We start from the raw sequence: 25,087 nt of genomic DNA, 5'->3' as shown, positions 1-25,087 counted from the left end.
GCACGTAAGTAGAATATATTATCTTTAATAATCAAGTAATGTATTGGTCTAATGAAAATAGTTTTACCTTTCAACCAAAAAAGTTAAGGGTTTAATTCACTAGGGTTACTTTAAAGTAGACCTGATTAAGATAAGCCCGGCCTGCCCGAAATTTTTGCGGGTTTGGGCAGAATTTTCCAGCCCGGCCCGAATATTTAATTTTTTGGGCGGGTTTGGAAAACACAAAACTACACTTTTTAGTTATAAATTTGGCCCTCCCCGAAAGGCCCGAAAAGCGCGGTATTTTAGGCCCGAAAATAGCGGGTTTGGGCATAAAATTTTGGCTCGAATTTTGGCCCGGCCCGACATAACGGGCTGATTTTTATCCATAGGCCCGGTCCGAACCCGGCCCGGCCCGCTGTTTGATCAGGTCTACTTTAAAGAAGGGTTCATTTACCATCTCAAAACACTCAAAATGTCTAGTCTGCTAATCCGAACCGGTTGACCCGTACAGGAATTCAACCTGATAGAGTACTTCATCCTACCTTTAAAAAAATTGAAAATTAAAATAATAATAATAATAATAAAAAATCTCTTTAACACTCTCCAATCTCCACGATTTTAGCAACATTGTTGAGTATTTGGCAAGCGGAGTGGGAAATAGTTTTCCCTTTTCTTTTCTTTTTTTTGTTCATCCAAATTCTAATAAAGGATTGGACAGTGAATACGGCGGCCGTAAATCCTCCCTTGCGCAACCACTCGTGGAGGAATTGGAGGCGGCGACGACAAACAATGTTAAAGATGAGGTGTCCCTTGGAGAATCCAACACCTCTTTCTTCAAAAGTCTCTTCAATTGTGCCAACACTATCTTAGGTACGTACATTTCTCTTTTTCTCTTCTAGTATTTCCAGTATTTGTATGTAAAATTAAATTATAATTTATTTTGTATGTAAATACTTGTATGTAAAATAAAATAGGAGTATTTTCAGTTTATTTTAAATTAAAGTAGGGGAATGATGAGTTACTCGATCAATTGAGTCGGCTTGAAATTGAGCGTGAATTGTTTTTTAACGCCCTAGAATTAAACAGAACGCTCTATTTTATATTTAGATAAAGTAGGACGTTTTGTTTAATACTAGGGCATCATTTAACAATTCCCTATTGAGCAAAGTTTGGAAACCTAATTTCACTGAAAAAGTTTCCACCAAAGTAAAAGGAACATTTCTTTTGTTCCACCCTCTAATAAAAGGAACATTTCTTTTGTTCCAAAATAAAACTAGTATAATTTCACCCTCTAATGACATATCTTTTTTAGAAAGCTTAATTATCTCCAACTAATAATTATGCCTTAACTCTTTTAAGTGGTTTATTTTTGTTTCACACGGAATGGAAGCTGACGAGTTCAGCTTAAATATTTGATGCAATTAGTAGAAGGTACACGTAACCGGGTTAAAACTACGCCGTTTTGATAGTTTTTGCCTAAAAAAAAGTAAAAAAAAAAATTAAATCACAATTATAACTACCTTCCGCCAGGAAAAAAGCGCAAATCATGACTGTTTACAAGAAAAAAAAAAAAAACTTTACAAAAAAAATCAGTTACTTTTATTAAATAAAAAGTCAAAGATTCTATCAATATCTTAACAAATTATTTCCATCAAAATCTTAAAAAAAATTTAAGAACAAAATCCTACTCAAATTACCAATTGATCTCGTAGTAAGTCACTTCCAAGTAGTTATCTTATGACTACAACTAAAAGCACATATCTACGACCAGAAATACAATACTACACATAAAGGTACATAATTACAACTAAAAGCACATAACTTTGAATAAAAGCATATGTTCAATCTGAAGAAGAACAACAACAGACAATTCGAGAAAACAAACCGACAACAAATAATAGTACTCACGATGGTGCAACAATTGGTAAATGAAACCTACTCAAATGATAGTACTAGAAGTACAACATTTAAGAACAAAACCATACCAAATTACCAATTGATCTCGTAGTTAATCACTTCCAAGTAGTTATCTTATGACTACAACTAAAAGCACATAACTACGATCAAAAAAATATTACTACACATAAAAATATATAATTACAATTAAAAGCACATAACTTTGAATAAAAGCATATGTTCAATCTGGAAAAGAACAACAACTGACAATTCGAGAAAACAAATAATAGTACTCACGATGGTACTGCAACAATTGGTAAACGAATTGATTGACCCAACGTATGTTCTTGAGGAACTGATTTCACTCCTTCTGTGATCATTTGATTTCCCAAAATTGATTTCCTTTTCTTTAGCCTTATTCTTTGGCAGTTTTTTTAATTTTAAAATTTTATCCTATTTTAGATAACTGTAAGAATCTCCGGAAAATATTTGTGCTTTTTTTATTTTATTTAAATAACTTTTTTTGGCAAAAACTATAAAAACGACGTAGTTTTAACCCGGTTGCGTGTAGAGCTACACGCAAACGGGTGTACCTTATAATTTATAAAAATCCCCCTTAACACCCAATTAGTAGAAGGTACACCCGGTTGCGTGTAGCTCTACACGCAACCGGGTCAAAACTACGTCGTTTTGATAGTTTTTTACCAAAAAAATAAAATAAATTAATAACACAAAAATACTTTCCAGATATTTTGGTATCTTTTGGCAGTTATATTAGGATAGAATTTTTAAATTTAAAAAACTGCCAAATAAAAAGTCAATAGAAAAGGAAAAAGATTTAGAGAAACAATTAGAATCCTCGTTGATGTCGTCAAAAGGGAAAAACCAAAATAAAGAACATCTTCATCTCCAAAAATCGCAAATTAGGCGACACAGTTGCTCAAATTCGTAAATTACGTATGTGTTAATCTTCATTTATTCAAGTAAGTGTGTATTGATGTTCTTTTCATGTGTAATTTAATTGTTAATTTCATTTATTTTGACAGTTTTTGATAATTTTATCTATTATTAATTGGAATTTCATGGGTTTTCTTTACACCCAAGAACAGACGTGCATCTTAATCAATGGCACACGTAGTGTTTATCAACCAGTAATTAGAATTTGTCCTATTTTGCGTTGATTTCCTTTTCCAATTGAACATGTGCTTTTCTTCCTAGTTATGTGCTTGTAGTTGTAAATATGTACTTTTATGTGAATAATGTTTTTTTGGTCATAGTTATGTGCTTGTAGTTGTAAATATGTACTTATATGTGAAGTAAGATGTACTTTTATATATAGTAATGTGTTTTTGGTCTTATTTTTGTGCTTTTGGTTAAATGTATTTTTTTTGTCCTATCATGTACTTTTACACCTTCAATGTATTTTTGTTTTACGATTTGTTTTTTATATGCCTTTACACATGTATTGTATTTCTACTCCATATTAATTTAATACATGATACGAGAAATATGGAGTATGAAAAAACCGCAAATAAAACAATGTAAATTGTTAAAGATTTAAATGCAAATAAAAGTAACTGATTGTTTTTTTAAAGATTTGTTAAAATATTAATAGAATCTTTGACTTTTTTAATCAATAAAAATAACTGATTGTTTTTGTAAAGTAACCATGATATGCGTGGTTTTGGGGGGAAGTTAGTTATGTGATTTTACATTTTTTTTTTGTTTTTTTGGAAAAAAAATATCAAAACGACGTAGTTTTAACCCGGTTGCGTGTAGAGCTACACGCAACTGGGTGCACCTAATAATTTGCGCTTAACACCTATTTCTAATTGGATCTAATCGATCCACATTAAATTTACTGTTAATTAATCTTATCTAATAAAGAAAGTGAAGTACTTACTTCTAAGTTATGTTGACATGTTTATTAGGGTTATTATGCAAAAAATATCTGGAGTATTAAATTGGTGTCGCTTTGTACAAGGTGAGCTTAAATAATGTGATTTTAAGTCAAGACTTATTTTAAAAGAAATAGAGTTATTTTGATTTAAAAAATAGTTACTATATATTGGGAAAATTAACGTTTTATTTATTATAGTCATTATGTTTTGGTTCTACTACGAGGAGTTCCCACCGCCTTCGGCGAGTGGACTAATCTCCCACTGGAGTTTGCATGGGTACCTCGATGGGCAGCATCCCTCCCAGTTGAGATTTTTTCCATTCCCAAGGCTCGAACCCGAGACATTGGTTAAGGAGCAAGAGGCCCTTAACCACTCATGCCAACCTCAATTGGTATTATAGTCATTATGTGAACAATAAAGAAAATTACGTAATAAAAGAGTTGTTGGAGGAAATGACTGTTTTAGCACACTAATATTATTATGGACCAGTTCACGCATGAATAATCTTACTCTTAATAATATACGAAGCATGTACTACTACTACAGTATTGTATTTGGTAGGTTTTGACATGTATACTATTGGTTTATTCATTACATTTGATAATGTTCAAAATGATCTTTACTTTTTTCGTTTTATAATATTATTTACACTTTGCTTTATTCTATTTTTGGACATGAAAATTTACTAATTTACCCTTTTTAATCCACATTATTTACAATTTCCCACTCACTTTCTCTTACTTTCTTTATTTTTTCTTACATCCACCTACATTTTACGCATTTCTCATACTGTATTCATATTTTATTATATTCAATCAAGTAATCAACTTTTCTATTTTTATCTCAATATTTGTATAAATAGTAATCGAAAAAATCATTATGATCAAACAAATGTAGTACATAGTAAAATTTTTAGACATATTAGAATGCCATGCATCCTCTTTTTGTGTTTTAATTTTGGTAGTATAGATGATCGAATATTCGAATCTGATAATTAAGGCTTAAGTGTAACGCAATGTCCCTAACCCAACTCTTAAAGTATGCATTAAGAAACAATATCCACTTGATACCAGATCGATTAGTTTGCATTTTTTAAATTTAAGTCTTAAACCTCGTGGTTTTTTTTTTTTTTTATTAGTATTTCTTTTTGAAGGAACCTATTCTCATGAATAATTTTTGCTTTGATTCCTGTCGAACGCGATGCCACAACATTTGAGAATCCCTATAAATAAAGGGGTAATCAAATTGAAAATTTGTCAAGTTAAAAAAAAAGATAAGGAAAAAAAAAATGGAAAGAAAAGTTGGCATAATAGGAGCAGGAATTAGTGGTCTATTAGCATGTAAATATGCCCTTGCTAAGGGTTACCAACCCTTAGTTTTTGAGTCTAGAAACACAATTGGTGGTGTTTGGACCAAAACTCTAGAAACTACTAAACTCCAAACTCCTAAATCATTTTTTCAATTTTCTGATTTTCCTTGGCCTTCTTTTGTTGATACACTTTACCCTTCCCAAACCCAAGTGTTTGATTATCTTCAATCTTATGCTAAGCATTTTGATTTGCTTAAACACATTAGGTTTAATACTAATGTGTTGAATATTAAGTATCATAAAGGTCCATCACATGAAGAAAACAACCCATCTAATTGGGGTGGTGACCATAATGGTGACCCTTTTGGTAATAAGGGTAAATGGATTATTACCACGCAACATCTCCTTACACAAACCGTTGAGGTAAATTTTTATTTATTTTAATTTGTAGTACGTAGTAGTGTAGTACAATATAATATGCTATAAAGGTCGATAAAAATTAGTCAGGTCCATAAGGATGCACTATAAAGATCGATAAACATTAGTTAGTCAGGTCTTACTTATCTCGTGTCCGTCTCATACTATTATTATGCTAACTTTTTATTTACTTTTATTTTATAGTACAACTTCTATGATATATATACTAGCTAGCTAGGATATATACTAGCTAGCTAGGTCTATAATGTCTATAATTAAGGATGCACTATAAAGACTGATAAAACATTAATTAGTGAGGTCTTACCTATCTCGTGTCCACTGTTATGCTAAATTTTTATTAAATTTTTATTTTATAGTACAATATCATAAGCGATAAAGATCGATAAACATTAGTCAGGTCTATAAAGATGTCGTACTATAAAGATCGATAAACATTTTTAGTCAGGCCTTACCCGTCTCGTGTCCGTCACTCCGTCTCATACTATTATTACGTTATACTATATATGTGTATTTTGTGGCATGTGCAACTTCTAAACTTCTATGATACATACTAGGTTCAATAATTTACCCTAATTTTATATTCGAAAATGATAAAGTTTGTAACTTGTGACCTTTAAGCCGTATCACGATGATGACATGTGTATAATTGATTGACTATTTACGTATAAATCGTACAGGTGACGCAAGTAGATTTTGTAATTCTGTGTCTGGGACGATTCAGTGACGTGGCAAATATTCCAGAATTCCCCATAGACCAAGGGCCAGAAGTATTTGAAGGGAAGGTCATGCATTCAATAGAATATTCTAATTTGGAGAATGAAAAGGCTAGAGATTTGATTAAAGGGAAGCGAGTTACAGTGGTTGGCTTCAAAAAAACTGCACTTGATATTGCTATGCAGTGCGCAACTGTCAATGGTAAGATCTAGCTATGTGCATATGTGCATGCATCACTTAATTACACAACTGTGACACTGTGTAGTATTTTTACTTCATCTGTTTCTAAATAAATGCATTAACTTGACTTATACATTTGTTAATGCACAACTTTGATGACTAATATCTCTAATTATGTAATAGCAAAAGCGTAGTTAACATTCTGAAACATTATATAAAACATGGGTGATGATAAAGGTCGCAAGTTGCGACAACATTTAGTTGTCGCAATCTTACGTGTCGCAGTTTAATTGGTACATATAGGCGACACGTAGGCTATGAGTCATAATAATATTTTTACTATCAATGCAATATTTTTACTATGAAAATATGTAAATAAGGTAGTCGATATAAATAAGGAAATAAATTAGAATATTAAGATTTTCCTAGTTTTTTTTGAAACATTTAAAGTAGGATATATAAATTAAATATTTTATTTTTCAATTTAAATAATGACACATAAGCATGCCATGTCATCATTGTGACACGGCTTAAAGGTCGCATGTTGCGACCTTTATCATTTTCGATAAAACATTTATATAACTAATCCAACAATATAACTAATCCAACAATATTCTAATCCAACAATATAACTAATCCAAAAAAATCAAGTCAAAATTAGAAAATTAATGTTATATTTCATCCATTTTTTAATACTCGTTTGGACTTTTTACGCTATTCACATATTCTACTTTGACTATAGTTGATGATTTAACTATTACTTTACTATATATTAAAAGAGACACCAGGAATGACACATGTCAATTCCTGGTGCGATTTTTTCCCGCCAAAAACCACTTTCCAAAAAAGAGTATCTGTTTTATTTTATTTTATTCTCTACCTTTTTATTAACTATTTATGTATGGAAACAAAATTTAGTTTATACATTATGACAATAATAGATAAGACGTAATAATAATTATTCTATATTGGTAATATTTTAGTCAAATTGTTGTATTAATAATAGAAAATATATCACTCAATATTTTGGTCAAATTACCATATTAGCATTTTAAATATGCATATAATTAGATGAATAAATTTCAGTGAGTATGTTAAAAATGTTATAACTATGCAGTAGTTTGGGGATATTCAATTAAATATTTTGTGAAAAAAATTATCAAAATCCGTGCGTGCACGGATTTAATCTAGTATGAACGATAAAACATAGTCATGTGTAATCTTGTTACATACGTCTCAATGTGTATCTTTAAAGTATTAAATTTTCGTAGTTGTTACTTAAATATAATTAAATATATTAATAATCAAAGTTGTGCATTGACATGCGTAAAAACAAGTAAAAACAAACTGATGAAGTATTATTTTAATATTTTGTAACGGGGGTACGTACATATTGCAGGAGTAAAATATCCATGCACAATGATATGTAGGACTCCACATTGGAATGTTTATCAGTCCATTCCTTGGGCAAACATGTTTTTGAATCGTTTCTCAGAACTATTGATTCATAAACCTGGTGATGGCCCTCTACTTAACTTCCTAGCCACACTCTTATCTCCTTTGGTAATATTTCCTCTTTTTTTTTTATCTATGTTTATGTGCTTTGGTGATTAATCCTTTGACATGATTTATGCATTATAAATGGGTAAAAAGTTGGGTGTGCAGTGCGTAAAAAATAATGGAAAGTAAGAGAAAGTTGGTGGAAAATTGTAAATATTATGCGATAAGAAGGATCACTATAAGAAATTGTACTATTAACGACGGGAAATCCCGTCGTTAAAGGCCAATAATTGTTGATTAACGACGGGATTTTCCGTCGCGAACCCGTCATAAAAGGGGGCCGTCGTTAATAGAAAATCCCGTCGTTAACCCGTCGTAAAAGACATTTGTGACGGTTATTCCCGTCTTTGTTGGGTTGTTATCCCCGTCGCAAAAGCCCTTTTGCGACGGGATTTTTACCCGTCGTTACTAAGTTGTCATAAAAGATACAAATTGTTGTAGTGGATACGGTAGTAAATTTTCATGTCAAAAAATAAAATAAAGTAAATTATAAAAAATATTATGAAATGGATTAAAACGGAAAGTGTAAATATTATTTTGAACTTTGAAAAGGAGGTAGTAAGATTCAATACCTTATATTACATCCGCTTCAAAATGATCTTCACACTTTCCGTTTTAGTCCGTTTTATATATAATGTCCTTTACACTTTGCTTTATTTTATTTTTGGACATGAGAATTTAATAACTTACCCGGCCTTCTTCGAGTTCTTACCCCAAAATATTTACAATTTTCTACTCACTTTCTTTTACTTTATTCAATTTTTTTTCCCTTACACCCAACCACTTTCTTTTACACATTTAATTACAACATTTTTTAAGGTATTTTTTTTTTTTTAAAAAATAATTCTATAAGTTAGCTTTTGACAAAATTTCCTAATTTATTTAACATTGAATTATGGTTTTGGATCCTCTAGAGTTCTAAAATAACTTTACAAGGTAGAGTTTGAGCATATCAACCATTGAATGAAAAATCAATGGTTCAAATATTATCTTTCTAAAAGTTCCTCTATTTTTTCTCATCAATATGAACCATTGATTTTAAAATGTATGGTTTAGATACAACTCTACCTTGAACTCTAGAGGATCCGGACTCTTGAATGATCGAGTACGTACTAATAATTTATCTGGATGTGACTTATGCATGCGAAAATCGACAGAGATGGGGAATTGGCAAATATGTGGAGAATGATATTAAGAAGAAACATTCTCTCAAAAAGATTGGCATGGTACCTAACCACAGTTTCTTACAAGCAATGAACTCTTGTTTAGTTGTAACAACACCAGAAGGGTTTTATGACAATGTTGATAAAGGAAGCATTATTTTGAAAAGATCTCCAACTTTTACCTTTCACAAAGAAGGTGTTTTACTTTGTGATGATAGTGATTATGGAACTAATAAACCTATTAAGAATGATTTGGTTATTTTTGCTACTGGATTTAAGGGTGATCAGAAGCTTAGAGATATCTTTGCATCTCCTAATTTCCAGAAATGCATTTCCAGCTCCTGCAATGAGACGACTCCATTATATAGGTTCGTATATATCTCAATTTATTGATTTTTTTTTTGATAAAAATACATAAAGTTACTAAATTTAATTAGTAACAATGTTGAAAATTAGTACAATGTAAACAATCACATGTAGACCTGTCAAACGGGTCGGTCGGGTCGGGTTGTAAGAAATTACTTTTAGGTTTGGGTTGGTTTTGGTCGGTCACTTATGGGTTCGGGTTTACAATGCTTGTTCAAGATACAAACTTTCTGGTTTGGGTGAGAGATTTTAAAACGCGTATTATATTTGCTTTAAATTGGGTAATAAATATACAAAGTACGTGCAAATTAACAAATTTTTATACACAAGTTTATGTATATATTTAGTCAAATTCAACCATAATATGACGTATAATTCAAATCAAAATCACATTACAACCAATAATATATAGTAACAACGACGTGTTTAATATGCTTAAAATTCTTCGTAGTCTCATTTGTTAATATAAATACAATGATTTTTAATTGGTCTTGTTTTGATCCATCACATTTCGGGTTGTTCGGGTTCGGATAACATTAGGTTACATGTCACACAATCAAGACCCAATATTTGTGGATCAGGTCTAGAAAATGTAACTTAATTATTTCCAAATTTCGTATTTACACTAAAAGAAAAAAAATATTATTTATGACAGGATTTCCCGTCGTAAATAACAATTACAACGGGATTTCCCGTGTCACAATCCCGTCGTGAAAAGGGAGCGTCATAATTAACTACCTCGTCGCATATATCATGTCGACTATCTGATTTATTTGGCTAGGTTATGACGAGTTCAAATACTCCGTCGTAAAACTTTTCACATAATACATTGAATTTGAGCCCGTCATAAATAGCATGTCGTTATAACTTATGATAGTGTCTTATAATTATGGTGAATTTGCAGGGAATGTATCCACCCACGAATTCCACAACTAGCAGTGATTGGTTTTTCAGAAAGCTTTGCAAACTTGTTTGCCTCAGAAATAAGGTGTCGTTGGTTATTTGAATTACTTGATGGGAAATTCAAATTGCCAAATATTCAAGAAATGGAGAAAGATGTGTTAATATGGAAAAAGTCCATGAAAACGTTTTCACCCAAGTATTATGGAAGGCCATGCATAGGAGCATTACATATTTGGTACAATGATCGATTATGTGAAGATATGGGCTTAAACCCAAAGAGAAAGAAGGGTATATGGGCCGAATTATTTGAACCATATACCCCAACGGACTATGCTTAACATTAATTAGTAATTACCCAAAAGAAAATTTGTAACAAAAAATAAATGGGTTTGTAAACTACTTTTAATTTTGTGTGCTTCTTACTCCCTAGGCCCAACTTGTGTAACGATAGTAATATACTTCATCTGTTTCACAAATATCATACTATGTAGACTTTTATACTATTTATATTGTGTCTTTGATTATCTTTTGAATTATATATGTAAAATAATATGTAATTATGTATGATTCTATTACATTTGTATCGATATAAACTTTTTTAATTTAGATACTGAGTCAAAGTCATATGTTGGGAAGCGTGAAGTCAACATGGTGCAATCGTTAAGGAGCGGAGCAAGTATTTTTTTTTTTTGGTTAGAATAGAGTACCATGCATTAGATTAACCTACGAAATTACAGAAATACGGGTTATCGTTACCCGCCGCTCCATCATTGACAGATGAAGGGCCTACACAAACAACATCATTGTCTTTGCAAATACTAGCATAAACATCTACTGGGGGGTTAATGTTTACATAATTAAAGGGGGGGCAGTTTAACAGCCTTGCTTTCTTAGCCACATGATCTGCATCCTTCACTCCTTGTCTCGGCACGCTCCTTAGGGACCCTGATTGAATTCTCCCGAGGTACTCCCTACACATTGAATAAATATTAGTCATCTTGTCCTTTGGGTGGTCTTCGTTATTGATTCCTAGCACTGCTCTTTCACAATCCGATGAAATTGTGATATCATTCCAGTTGTTATCACTACACCACTTTAGAGTATGGAAGATCGCCAGCGATTCTGCACTTAATGCATCTGTTGCCGTGGTTTTGCCCGTCATAGCCTCTTTCCATAGCCCATTTTTGTACCTGCATATTGCTGCATAACCTACTGCAAGAGATGTTTGACAAAAGGACGCATCAACCTGGACATGAAGGTTAGAAGTAACCAGTTCCAAGACGACAGATTTGGGTTTTTTTCTTATAATAGGGGCAGCAGTAGAGAACTCCTTAGCAAGCCAAAGAGTTTTCCTCCACACTGAAACAATTGGTTTAGATTCCTGTTTAAACACCCACAAATTCCTCCTTAACCAAATACCCCACAAGGAATAGGCAAAAACCGTGGACAGGGGGCTCGAAGCATGATTAGGTGGATCTTTTCTATTTATGTTGCTCTCAAACCACTCTTTGAAGGGAAGGGAGGATCCTAGATTGTGATGGTTGTCCTTACTAGCCTCGTCCCAAAATTCTGTTGCCCTAGGACAGTCCCTAAACAAGTGGTTCATATCTTCTTCAATACTTGGGCAAAACGAGCAGTTAGGGTTAGGAATAATGTGTCTATGGGCCAAATGGGCCGCACAAGGAATTCTCCCCCACATAATTAGCCACAGAAAAATTTGAAGTTTAGGGGTACATTCCACTTTCCACGGGATTGCCCAATCCCCACTTTTCCCCTGCAGATTTTGGAGATCTTTTTCCCATAGGAGGGAGTAGCCAGATTTAGAGTCAAAGAACTTCCCCTCCCCTAAGGAACACACCGGAAAGTCACACCCTTTGGCCGTAATCGGGATAGCCTGGATCCACTGGTGAAGATGAGGGGGAATGGGCACCGAGAGGTTATCAAGACACCATGCCTTATTAACAATTATATTACTCACAGTAAGGTTGCTCTCATTCTCTATTAGAGGACCATGGATGATGTCTCTTAATTTTCCCTTCCTGGTCCAGTTATCCTCCCACAGATTAATGTGTTCCCCATTGCCAATACACCAAACCGACAGCTTAGAATAATCAAACCACCCTTTGCCCACATCTTGCCAAACATGGGACCCCAGTTTAAAGATCTTTGGGTAGCACCTATTTGCTATGTATTTTTCTTTAATTAGGGTTGCAGCCAGATTTTTAGAATTATTAAGTCTCCAACACAGTTTGATCATTGCAAGTTTGTTTAGAATCGTGGCTTTCCTCACTCCTAGGCCACCTAAGGCAGACGGGGCACACACTCTATCCCAAGACACAAGATGAGTTCTACGATTTTCAGCATTGGAGTCCCATAAAAAGTTTGCACAATGACTGTCTATATCATTGAGGATTTTTTTTTGGCAAAGCTAAGGATTGCATACTATAGTTGGCAATGGAGGAGAGAGTTGACTTGATTAGTACAAGTCTCCTCGCCTTGGAAAGGCATTTAGCCTTCCATGTAGCCAACTTACTGCGAATTTTCCTAGCTATGTGGCTAACTTGGCTTGCAGTCGGTCTTTTATCGGTCAAGGGGAATCCTAAGTAAATACCTAAGTCAGGGCTTTCAGGCACTTTCAAATGGGAGATGAACATGTCCTTATCCTCAGCAGGGGTGTTTTTCGAAAAATAAAGCTTGCTCTTTTCTGGATTCATTTTTTGACCCGAACAATCCCAGAAGGAATCCAAAGTGTTAGCCATCTCATGAAGGGTTTGCTGAGAAACTTCTCCAAATAGGAGTAGGTCGTCAGCAAACAGGAGGTGAGAGATAGGGGTGCCATTCTTTTTTAGGAGAAACGGTTTCCACACACCATTAGATTGGGCTTCACTTATAAGGGTGGAAAGGTATTCCATGCAAATGATGAACAAATAAGGGGAGAGAGGGTCCCCTTGTCGGAGACCTCTAGAGGCATTAAACTTGTCAGAAAGGACCCCATTGATACGGATTCTAGAGGATGTTGAGGAGACACATTGCATGATTAGATCCGTTGAGTCCTTATCAAACCCATGTCTATGAAGGCAGAAACGGATGAAACTCCACTCAATTCTATCGTAAGCTTTTTCTAGGTCAATTTTTAGTGCAAACCACCCCCTTTTTCCCTTTTTTTGTTTCATTGAATGGAGAATTTCTGAGGCTGCTATGTAGTTTGTGTCACACCCTCTCCCTGGCAGAAAACTATTTTGGTTAGGCGAGATAATTGAGTTCAGGAGGGGTCTTAGTCTGTGGACAATGAGCTTTGAAACAATTTTATAGCTCGTGTTACAGAGGCTAATTGGCCTATATTGCTTGATATTCTCAGGTTTTTCAGTCTTTGGGATCAGGCAAATAGAGGTTTCATTAACATTATCGGGAAAGGCCTTTTCTCTGAAACACTTAGTGACAAAGGCCAGGATGTCTGGCCACATGGATCCCCAGTGGTTTTGGAAAAATTGTGCATGGTACCCATCCACTCCGGGGGCTTTCAGGGCCCCAATAGCAAACAAGCTGTGGTGAACCTCAGCTAGGGAGGGTGGGTGAGCCACACATATGGTGTTATCATAGTCCACTGGGGAGGGCAGGCCAGGGGATTCAGAAGCAAACAATCTCTTAAAGTACTTGACAATGTGGTTAGAGGTTTGATCAGGAGGAATTTCTTCCCCAACATCAGAAAATAGGTTTTCAATCTTATTCCTTTTTCGTCTAATAAGCACTGATGTTTGGAAGAATTTTGAATTTCTGTCCCCTTCAGTCAACCAGTTTGATCTGGCTCTCATCATCCAGTAAGACTCCTCTTTTTGATAGAGGGACTGAAGTTCATCAGACAAGTGCTCATCTAAGTCATGAAGGTGGTGACATCTAGGACGCAGTTCAAGAGCTTTTTGGACACCATCTAGCCTTGCTAAGAGCAGTTTTCTTTCATGGAAAATATTCTTAGTATTAACAGAGGCCCATGATATGATTTTCGGGGTAAGGTCAGAGAGCTTGTCTACAAAATTAAGGTCCATGTTTCCCCATTCCCGGTCAATGAAGTCAGGAAAATCAGGGTGGGAGTACCAGTTTGACTCTATTACGAAAGTTTTCCTTATTTTAATCAACGGTTTGGGTTTGAAGCAGGAAAGCTTAATTGGGCAATGGTCAGAGGAGTCCCTTGTTAGGTGAGTTAAACAGGAATCAGGAAAATTTTCAAGCCATAAAGTGTTAACCCAAGCTCTGTCAAGCCTTTGGAAAATTGGTTTTTTCTTACGTTTATTTGTCCAGGTGAAACGGTTGCCAAAAAACCCCACATCAAGAAGACCACAAGTATTCATACAAGCCAAGTACCTATCAACCCTTTTGTTTCGGACCGCCCTCCCCCCCAATTTTTCAGCCTGACAAGTAACATCATTAAAATCACCAATGACCAACCACGGGATATTCATGTGCACAGCTAATTTTTCCAGATCACACCAAGTATCAACACGAATTTTAAACTTTGGACTCGCATAAATAGCAGATAAAAAAACAGGAAAGGGTGAAGTGTTTACCTGTACGATGCCATGGATTGCGTGTAAATCAGCCCCAACTGATTGGAAATCAATCCTGGCCGAGTTCCATAGCAATAGAATCCCTCCCGAGAAGCCATGTGGTTCAGCAATTTCGAACCGGTCGAAGGGCAGCTTTCCGGCAATCTTAGTAGCTTGGTTTCTGGATGTTTTTATTTCAGTTAGGATTAGGATATCCGGGGTATGCTCATTGATCAGGTGTTTAACATTCTCTTTGAACCCGTTTCTTACAATACCTCTTGCATTCCAAGCAACTACAATCATTGGAAATGGGGTAGGGCACAGAACCGTATTTGTACAGAAAGCCTTAGAGTTCGTGACCCTGAGACGGTCCACAAACTTTCTCGTCTCCATTGAGAACAACTCCCTCTCCCTTGGTGTCATTGTTATGGATGACTCCCATTCTTGAGTTTCCATATCCTTCGTTGCTTCCATCAGTAGTTCTACTTGGGGTATTCGGTCTATCGTTGACACCACCCAAATTCCCGGGCTGGAGTAAGCGAAGATTGCCTTCATCAATTTTGAGGTCAATATATAATATGTCCGCAATTGAGGGAGTATCGGTGCTGGGTCCACCATGAATTGCAGTTCCGGCGGAATAATTAGGAGTGATGATGATGTTCTCTCTTTCAGTAGCCACCATCTTAAGAACACTGCCGCTTCCGGGCATATCGCTTGTAGGTCTCGGATGTCCGGTAGGGTCGCCGGAATCATCATTCCCCCTTCCTTTGGTGACATTACCATTTCCAGGTACGGTGGGCTCACTAGTTCTGGGGCCAGAATGAACTCCCGGATCTGTCTCGGTGGCACCGAATACCATTGGCTTGGGGACAGAAGAGAGTAATTCATGTTGTTGAAGTTGGTTTCTGGGAGAGTTGGAATTGGGGTTTGGTTGAAGGTTATCAGGTTTTGTGATGTTTTGGTTTCCACCATCACCGGTGTCGGTGGTTGGATTGGCGGGGTTTGAAACGGCAGGGTGAATTTTGGGTTTTGGGTTGAGAATTTTTGCATGTGTTTGTGGACGGATGGGATTCTGGAGTATTCCTCCTCCGATTCCGATTCCCAATCCCATTTGAAAGGGAAACTTTCCGAGCTGTTGGAAGACATTCGAGGTCGTAGCTGTCGATGTTTGGGTGGCCGGAGTTTTTGATTGATTTGTCGTCTTTGTTTGGGGAGCTGCAGATCTAGGAGAGAGAGGTTTAGGGTTCTTTTCTCGGTTTGGCTGGGTTATGGGGGTGGTGGGCGATGTATTTGTTTGGGTACTTGGGTTTGGGATGGGTCGTTGGGTTTTAGACTTGTTAACCGATGGGAGTGGTTGGGTATTAATTCGGGAAATGGGTATTATCGGTTTTTTATTTAGTTGGGTTGAGCTGCTTGTTAGGTTATGATACATATGATATTACATAAATCATGCGGAAACAACCATTAACCCAGGATTACATATTATTTACACATAATCATATAGCATAATTTAGATGCATACTCTTTGTTGCGTGCCCTCCCTAGCTGCGCCCGAACCGAACAAGAACAAGTCTTTAGGACTCCAAGTGTCGTCCCTCCGTAGATAGTCCACAGCACGTCCGGATCCGCCTTAAGATTGACCAACTAGAATCGCACTTAAGGTACTAGAATTTTCGGCACTTTTGAGCAAGATGTGTGGCTGAATTTTTCTCTCAAAAACTCACTTTGAATACTTTGAAACTCGTTATAAATTGTGAACCCAGGCCACATATTTATAGGGGTATGGAAAGGGAATTGGAATCCTATTCAGATACAAATTGATTAAACCTAGAATCCTACAAGAACTCTAATTTAATTAATTTATCAAATAGAATTAGGAATTTAATCATTAACCGAACTCTGCACGTTTTAGGAAACGTGCACGAACACAAACACTTACACACGCACACACGGCAGCCACGATGGGCCGCCTATGCGTGCGCACGAGCAGCAGCCCACGCAGCGAGGCCTGCGCGAGCTGCAAGCCCACGCAGCTCCCGCGCGCGCTGCGCGCGCTGTGCGCGCTGCCACGGCCTGTTGGGCCTGGCCTTGCGCTGGGCCTGGCGTGGCTGTTTGTGCGGCGCGCTTGGCTTGCTGGGCGATGGCCTGGCTTCGTGCTGGGCCTCGTCCGGCAGGCCTCGTCCGATGCTTATTCGTACGATACGCTTCCGATTAAATTTCCGATTCCGGAATTCATTTCCGATACGAACAATATTTAACATTTCCGATTCTGGAATTAATTTCCGTTTCGAACAAATATTTAATATTTCCGTTTCCGGAATTATTTTCCGATTCCGGTAATATTTCCGATTCTGACAATATTTCCGTTTCCGGCAATATTTCCGATTCTGGTAATATTTCCATTTCCGATAATATTTTCCGATACGTACCATGTTTCCGTTTCCGGCAACATCTACGACTTGGATAATATTTATATTTCCGATACGATCCATATTTCCGTTTCCGGTAATATCATCGTTTCCGGAGTATTCATTTCTTGCCTGTGACGATCTCAGCTCCCACTGAAACCAAGATCCGTCGATTCCGAATATCCATAGATGGAGTATCTAATGCCATTAAATACTTGATCCGTTTACGTACTATTTGTGTGACCCTACGGGTTCAGTCAAGAGTAAGCTGTGGATTAATATCATTAATTCCACTTGAACTGAAGCGGCCTCTAGCTAGGCATTCAGTTCACTTGATCTCACTGAATTATTAACTTGTTAATTAATACTGAACCGCATTTATTAGACTTAACATAGAATGCATACTTGGACCAAGGGCATTATTTCCTTCAGTCTCCCACTTGTCCTTAGGGACAAGTGTGCATTTCCTAATTCCTTTGTCGCTCGATGCTTGCTCTTGAACATAAGGTAAGAGTTGTCATCCTTATTATGTCCAGAGGTGTTCCTCGGTTTCAGAGTTCAACTGATCAAATAAACAGATAATCATAGCCTATGATTCATCCGAGCACGGCCATGCATTTCACAGTTTCTAGCTCTCCGAGTGGCCTGGTACAACTTTTAAGCATCTCATCCCGATTTATGGGAGGACAATCCCAATCTTGCGATCTTGAGATTAGACTTCGTTTGATAGGTGATTACCTGAGCGTTGCCTTTATAGCCTCCTTTTACGGTGCGACGGTTGGTCAACGTCAAAGCAACCAGTTCTCAAACAAGTAATCTCAAATCACTAAGGTATTGAGGATTTAGTGTCTAATAATTTAATGAAATTTACTTATGACAGACTTTCATCTCTTACAGTAAAGTTTCATAGGTCTTGTCCGATACTAGTCTTCCCAAAGTAAGTATCTATGCAAATGATTATGACATTGCCATGTCCATATAGTTCAAGAAACAGAACTAGTAGTCATCTTGCATTCTAATCGTCTAACGTTTTCTATGCGTCCAATTTTATAGAAAACTCCGACTAGGGACCATTTTCAACCTTTGACATTCAAGTTCACTTGATAGACATTTCTTAGTCACAGGACTGGTCCTGACAGTCTATCTTGAATATATCGTCAAATTTGAAGGGACTCATCATTTAATACTAAACCAAGATTAAATGGAATATGAAAATACATTTCATATATGATAAATGTTCAACCCCAATGTTTTATAACCATGGGCCTCAAACCCATCTTCTAAAACAATTCATGGAATTCAAAGCTATGCTTGATTTCCAGTGCTACAACGTGAGTGTTGCTTCTCACTTGTTGCATAGGTTTAGTTATCATGCTTTGCCAATCTTAATATCCTTTTCATTGAATGTTCTTCGAGATATGATGATAAGATCTTTTCGAGTTTGTTTATTATGCGATCTAGTCTTTCTTACTTCGATGGTGGTTTTACTCATTTTGCAATGAAGAACCATCAAGTTAGCAGACGTTTTTCTTGCTTCAAGAGTGGTTCTACGCATTTTTCAATGAAGAACCATCAAGCCAGCAGATAGGTGATCTACCCAAGTTCAGTGAAGAACTTTAAACAACCCTGTTTTATTGCTTCTTAGGCAATAATCACTTTTATTTCAACTGTATAGGTTGCTAGTGATGCTTTGTTTGGATTTACCTATCCAAGCAGTTCATAGATATGTGGAAGACTCTCCAACTATATCTTAGAACATAGAAATTAATATTTTAATTTCCCACGCAACAACTCATGGTCTCCAATCCATGTTGCCATTTCAAAACACGATGCTCTATAGCTCGTTCTTATCAATGGTTAACTCCAAAGGGTCTTGCTTGATCCTTTGCCAGTGTTTATGCGTGTAGCATCAATATTTAGCATATCTTTATTTCCTTGAATCAAGAACTATTCCTATGTACCTTTTCAAGTACCATAAGTATTCTTGATCTCAATCTAGTTGATCTTCACTTAGATCAATAGAGATTGGTATATGTTCGTCATGCCTAAAGTCATACGATACGTTTTTGGCGATCCTCATATTATATCATACATGATAAATTCTTTTGCAGAATAATTCCCAATTGAATTCTATTCATGTAACTTTAGCTCATTCAATTTTAGTAGATACTGAATCCATCTAAATTCTTTGACATATAATATAGGTTAAGAATCTCATTTAGACTCTTTGATGTTTAACTTAGTAAATGCTTATACATAGTTCAAACATCCTTTACTTAGATTTATTCACATGGGTCGAATATCTCCAATGGAGACTTTCGTGTTTGATTTAGTAAATGCCATTTACTTAATCCAAAACAATATCATAAGATCTTTGTAAATAGATCTTAATACCCAGTATGTACTAAGTTTCGCCTTGGTCCGTCATTGATGAATAATCTCAAATCTAAGTATTTAGCATTTGAATGTTATTTCACAATAGAGAGATATGTGTGTGATACACATAGGACCAATTAAGTTTTTATGTACTCCCACTAAACTTCTTATATATCTATAAGAATCATGTATATTTTATGAAACTAAAATACTTATTAGCTTCACTAAAATACAATTCCAATTCCCAATTGCTTGCTTAAATCTGTACTTAGATTTTATAAGCTAGCTTTCCTTTTCAAGCATTTATTTGGATCTACAAATTCTATGACATACCATGTACATATTATATTCCAACATTTGATTGAGGAATACGTTTTGTCATCCAATTGCCATATGTACCAATATGCAATCATTGCTTGAATTATAGAATTAAGCATTATGATTTTGCATGAGGTTTCAACACAATCCATGCCATGAATTTGCTTTTAACCTTTAGCAACTAATCTAGCTTTGTGTGTGAACACAATTCCATGTTTGATGGTTTTTATCCTTAAAACAAACTTGCAACCAATAGGTGTGAAACTATTCTTGCAAATCAACAAAATTTCAATTTTGTCATCAAAACATTGAGTATGTTTTATGGCCTTTAACCAATTAAACATATAGTCTATATATGGCCTCTAACCATTTTAGGGAATCTAGGTTTCGTCATAGCTTTCTTACAAGTCACAAACTCATTAATCTACATGATAATAGTTTGACTGCAAGTTGTAGGTTTCTTCACTATCTAATGGAAGAATCGCATAGCTTCAATGACCTGAACTCCATGTTTCTTCACTTATCTAATAGAAGAATCTCATAGTTCCAGTGACTTGAACTCTATGCCTACTAGGGTATAGAACATCAAACAATAGAATATCAATAGCTACTTGAAAGTCCTTTGAATATTCTGTTCTCCTTGAAGCACTTATAAAGTCTTCTAAGAGATGTCTATTCTTTAAAGCCACTTCTAAAGTCCTTAAAGAATAAGTTCGGTTTTTCTGAAGCACTTTGAAAAGCCTCCGGAATGTCCGTTTATGTTTTTTGTTCGCCTCGAAGACTTTCGAGGTCTATTTTCTCCCACTTGTCATTTTGGAAACGAATCTCCAAAAGGACATCATTTCGAGCAAACAAACATTATGTTCTCAAAAATTCGTGGTAGAAACAATACCCTTGTGTCTCATTTGAATAAATCACAATGAAACATATATCTATACTTGGGCCTTAGTTTGTCGAATGACAAACACTAAGCTCCCACTGAGTTTAGGAACTCTCTAGATATATTTTATGAAAAGTTATTCTGAAATTACTTTTCAATAGCTTTGACGAATTTGGTTTAGTTTGGTGGTAGTTGAGCATTTTGTTTTAGAAATTATAGGAAAAGTCTTTATGATCCATCATTGATCGAATCAAGTACTAATCGACTTCGATTATTCCAACTAAGATATGCCATATCTTATGGACCTAGATTGTGAAATTACAACACACAATCATTGATGATCATATTTGGTCTCAAGTAATCATCAACATGATCTAACCTAGATCTTTATGATTTCTTGCCAAGTGGATTTATACTTCTGAATCTTTGAACTAGCCAAACAGATTCAACTTATGTCACATTTGAGTAAATAAGCCTATATTCACTCAAATCCATGTGAAATAATAAAGTCATAAAATCTTTCTTTAGCCTTGAACTCTATTGTCTAGGCGTTCTAACAATAGTTCATATCTTTTGTTACTTTCAACAAGTAAGACTAGCTTGTCTTAAGTTGATCTAGAAATCAACCAACTTTCAAAAGTCCATTAAAATAGAGCTTGTGAATGCTAACTTGTTGACATGGTCTAAGCAACAATGCCAAAGATTAGTGGAACTCAAATCAAGTGGTTGATTTGAACCTAGTAAAGTTCTTTAAAGAGTTGTTTGTTTTAATCAAGCATATTGACTCATCCCGTAAATGACCATTTCATTCAAATAAACAAACAAACAAGCATTGTTTTTGTTCTTCTGAATGTGAGTCTTTCTGTGTTTGAAGCAGAAATTTAGGTATGCTGATTATGGAACAAAATAGCCATTCAGTTCCAGCCTTGAAAGGACTTAAAACAAACTAGATGACCCTACAGCCAATGTAGCATTGCCATGCTTCATTTCCCACTTGTAGGTCATTAGTGTATCCTAGCTTCCATTGTTTGAGTTATTACCGAAGTAAGAACCTCAAGCGGTATATGATACCAAGGAAGTTTGATTGCTAGGTCACTTCTCTTTAAACATAAACTTATAGGTAGAAACGAAATCGTAAATTCCTTTCATTTGTTCCTCGTTTTCCTATTTCTTGTACCCTTTCTTATAGTCTTAAGAATTGAATTCTTCAGTGTTGACTTTTATACTTTGTTAGACATGTCCAATGTCATCCCAACAAGGTTCTTACCATTTAATTTATGTTGAATATTTTGTTTCAACTAGATGATCTTACCAGAAGCTTCTAAAGTTCTCTAAGCATCGATCTATTCAAATGTCTAGGGACTAGACTCATTCGAGAATTAAATGGACAAAGATATTAGGTTGTTAACCATTGGTAAAGCTGAGCGTTTAAGCTCAATGCTTTATGATCTCAAAACTACAGTGTATTTTGAATTCACAAGCACCAATTGGTTTGCCATTCGATTTTGATATTCGAAAACAACCATAAAAGTCGATATAAGAAACGTACATTTTAAATTGCTCACTTTCTCTCTTTTCCGTGAATTGTTCTTGGATTCACTACCAATCGAGGAAATTTACTGTTACCTTTCTAAAAGGATTTATTGCAGTGCAAGATATTTAATTATAAACAATAATTAAAACATACATTGAAGCATGCAAAGTCTAAACATTTATCATGAATAATAACTTGAAATTAAAGCAACCATGCAATTCAAACAAGTTATTAGCATTCTATTCGAATTATGTGTTCCGGCAGGTGTGAATAAAATGATTCCAAGACCCTAAAATCATTGAAGAACTAAGCACAGTTTGTCGACTTAATCCTAAAACATTTTAGGTAAGCAAAAGCCTTTTGCTAATAGTCTAGAAACTACTCTTGGTTGATAGGTACGTCTAAGAACTTATTAGGTAAACCTATCGATTTTGCCACGACATAAAAGGACTCCTTACTTATATCGTTGAGTTTCACCAAAACTAACATGTACTCACAATTATTTGTGTACCTTGCCCCTTTAGGACCAATAAGTAACACCTCGCTGAGCGAAAACTATTACTAGATTGATGTAAAGGATATCCAAGCAAGTGTATATTTTGGCATGGCACCTTTTAACTCAATTTTTAAGTTTGGAACTTAAGGCTCTTACTATGTTGGTTAGATTTTAAGTGAACTAAAATCCTTAATCATGCAACATAATCAAGCTTTTGATCTCATGCATTTTAAGACATATTTAAAAGCAATAAATAACTTAAAACATGCATAAGATATTTGTGATCTAGTATGGCCCGACTTCATCTTGAAGCTTTAACTTCAAAGTCCGTCTTGAAAATCTCCGTGGGAGGCACCATTTTCTTCAAATAGGATAAGCTATAACTAATTACAACTAGTTGATGGTACGCAGACCATATTTGAATTGAAAAATAACTTTGGTATTTCAGACCAATTACATTCAAATTAATGGTACGCAGACCATATTTTCTATCCTATTTGGGCCATACTAGTCACTTCATAACCTGCAAAACAGTACATATACAATATATATACCATTCACCCATTCATTATCATGAATGGCCCACATAGCTGGTTAGTAAAACACATTATGCATCACGTAAACATTTGCAGCAATTAATCAAGGGCACCAATAATCTACCAATTATTCAGTCCTTATTAATTCTAATCAAGTTGTTTTAACCTTAAGGATTTGTAGACCTAATCAAGAGTTTATGACTAAAAGCGCTCCCACTTAAACCAATAAATTCATATGCTTTACTAATTTTAAACATAAAAATGTATTTCTAGTCTAACCGGAAACATACAAATTTAATTAAAATTTAAAGCTCATATAAATTTATAATTGAATCCAAAAAGTTTAATTTAATTTCAGTCGTTATTTAAATTAATTCATGATTTTAATTTTAGTAAAATAATTAGAATAAATAACATTTATTATAATTACAATATTCAAAATTAAAATCCAAGAAAATAATTTAAATTATTAATTTTAAAATTAATTAAAATTACGTGAACTGAAATTTTCAAATTAAACATTCAAAACGATCTAATCGTAACGCAAACACCCTACGCATTGCACGCCCATGGGCCGCTCGCACACAGCCATCGCTGGCCATGTGCGCGCAGCCCATGCGCTCGTCGCATAGCTGCTGCATTTCCATCGCAAGCCATCGCACGCTGCGCGCGCGCCAGCGCTCGTCGCACGCGAGCCATCGCTCGCAGTGCGCGCGAGCCATCGCTCGCAGTGCGCGCGAGCCATCGCTCGCAGTGCGCGCGAGCCATCGCTCGCAGTGCGCGCGAGCCATCGCTCGCTGTGCGCGCGACATCGCTCGCTGGGCGCGCGAGCAACGCTGGGCGCAGCGCTCGTGGCACGCGAGCTTGCGCTCGCTGCGCGCGAGGCTGCGCGCTCTTGCGCGAGGCAGTGCGCGTTGTGGCGCAGCTCGCTTGCTGCCCACACGCGACTGCCTTGGCTCGCCCTTCGCCCATGCCCATTCGTCCATTGCTCGTGGCCCACGACACAAGGCAGGGCTGCTGCCTTGTGCACGTGCACCATGCCTTGCTCATTGCATTCGTGCCGCACGGGCGACGAGCTCCCTTGCTCGTCGTCGCATGCCCGCACTATACAACACCCCTTAAGGGTAACACGAAGCGTCCATTGCTTTGTGCGTGCAAGTTATATGAACGAATCGCATAAAAAATTTAAAATTTATAAAATTAATGACAAATTAATAAATATTATTAATTTCATAATTTTAGGGCGAAAAATCGAAAATTTATTATTCAATTGATTTCCGATTGTTATGGATTCAAGTCTAGGTCATAAAAATTTAAAATTTAACATAAATTTACAATTTTTATGGTGGTTTTTAATCATAGGTTTCTAATTAAATTATAATTAATTATGAAAATCAAATTAATTCTAAATTATTCTAATTTTCAACAAATTAATCATAATTACAAATTAGATTGCATAATTAACAAGGTTAGGCATTCAAACTTGTTAAACATATACAGTAGGTCAATCAAAAATTCAAGATTTATCAACAAGAATCGCAAATATTTAATTTAACATCTTAAATTTACGAAATTTTGCATTCGAA

At 35.6% G+C, this 25,087-nt stretch overlaps 1 protein-coding gene across 2 annotated transcripts; it reads left to right on the top strand.

Moving 5' to 3' along the window:
- Window positions 1–5,032: 5,032 nt before the first annotated feature.
- Window positions 5,033–10,969, top strand: LOC110792895 (probable flavin-containing monooxygenase 1). Of its 2 annotated transcripts, none has more exons than XM_056827289.1 (5): window positions 5,033–5,511; window positions 6,204–6,441; window positions 7,820–7,983; window positions 9,423–9,511; window positions 10,414–10,969. In XM_056827289.1, exons 1-5 carry the CDS (start codon window positions 5,068–5,070, stop codon window positions 10,748–10,750), a joined length of 1,272 nt encoding a protein of 423 aa, XP_056683267.1. In that variant the 5' UTR covers window positions 5,033–5,067; the 3' UTR covers window positions 10,751–10,969. The 2 variants fall into 2 exon arrangements, with proteins under 2 accessions (XP_056683267.1, XP_056683266.1); XM_056827288.1 differs by having other exon boundaries at window positions 9,138–9,511.
- Window positions 10,970–25,087: the final 14,118 nt, after the last annotated feature.

This window comes from Spinacia oleracea, chromosome 4, assembly GCF_020520425.1.
Source record: "Spinacia oleracea cultivar Varoflay chromosome 4, BTI_SOV_V1, whole genome shotgun sequence".
Lineage (NCBI taxonomy): Eukaryota > Viridiplantae > Streptophyta > Magnoliopsida > Caryophyllales > Amaranthaceae > Spinacia > Spinacia oleracea.
Note: the sequence above shows the minus strand (reverse complement) of the source record. Positions and strands in the feature narration are given on the sequence as shown.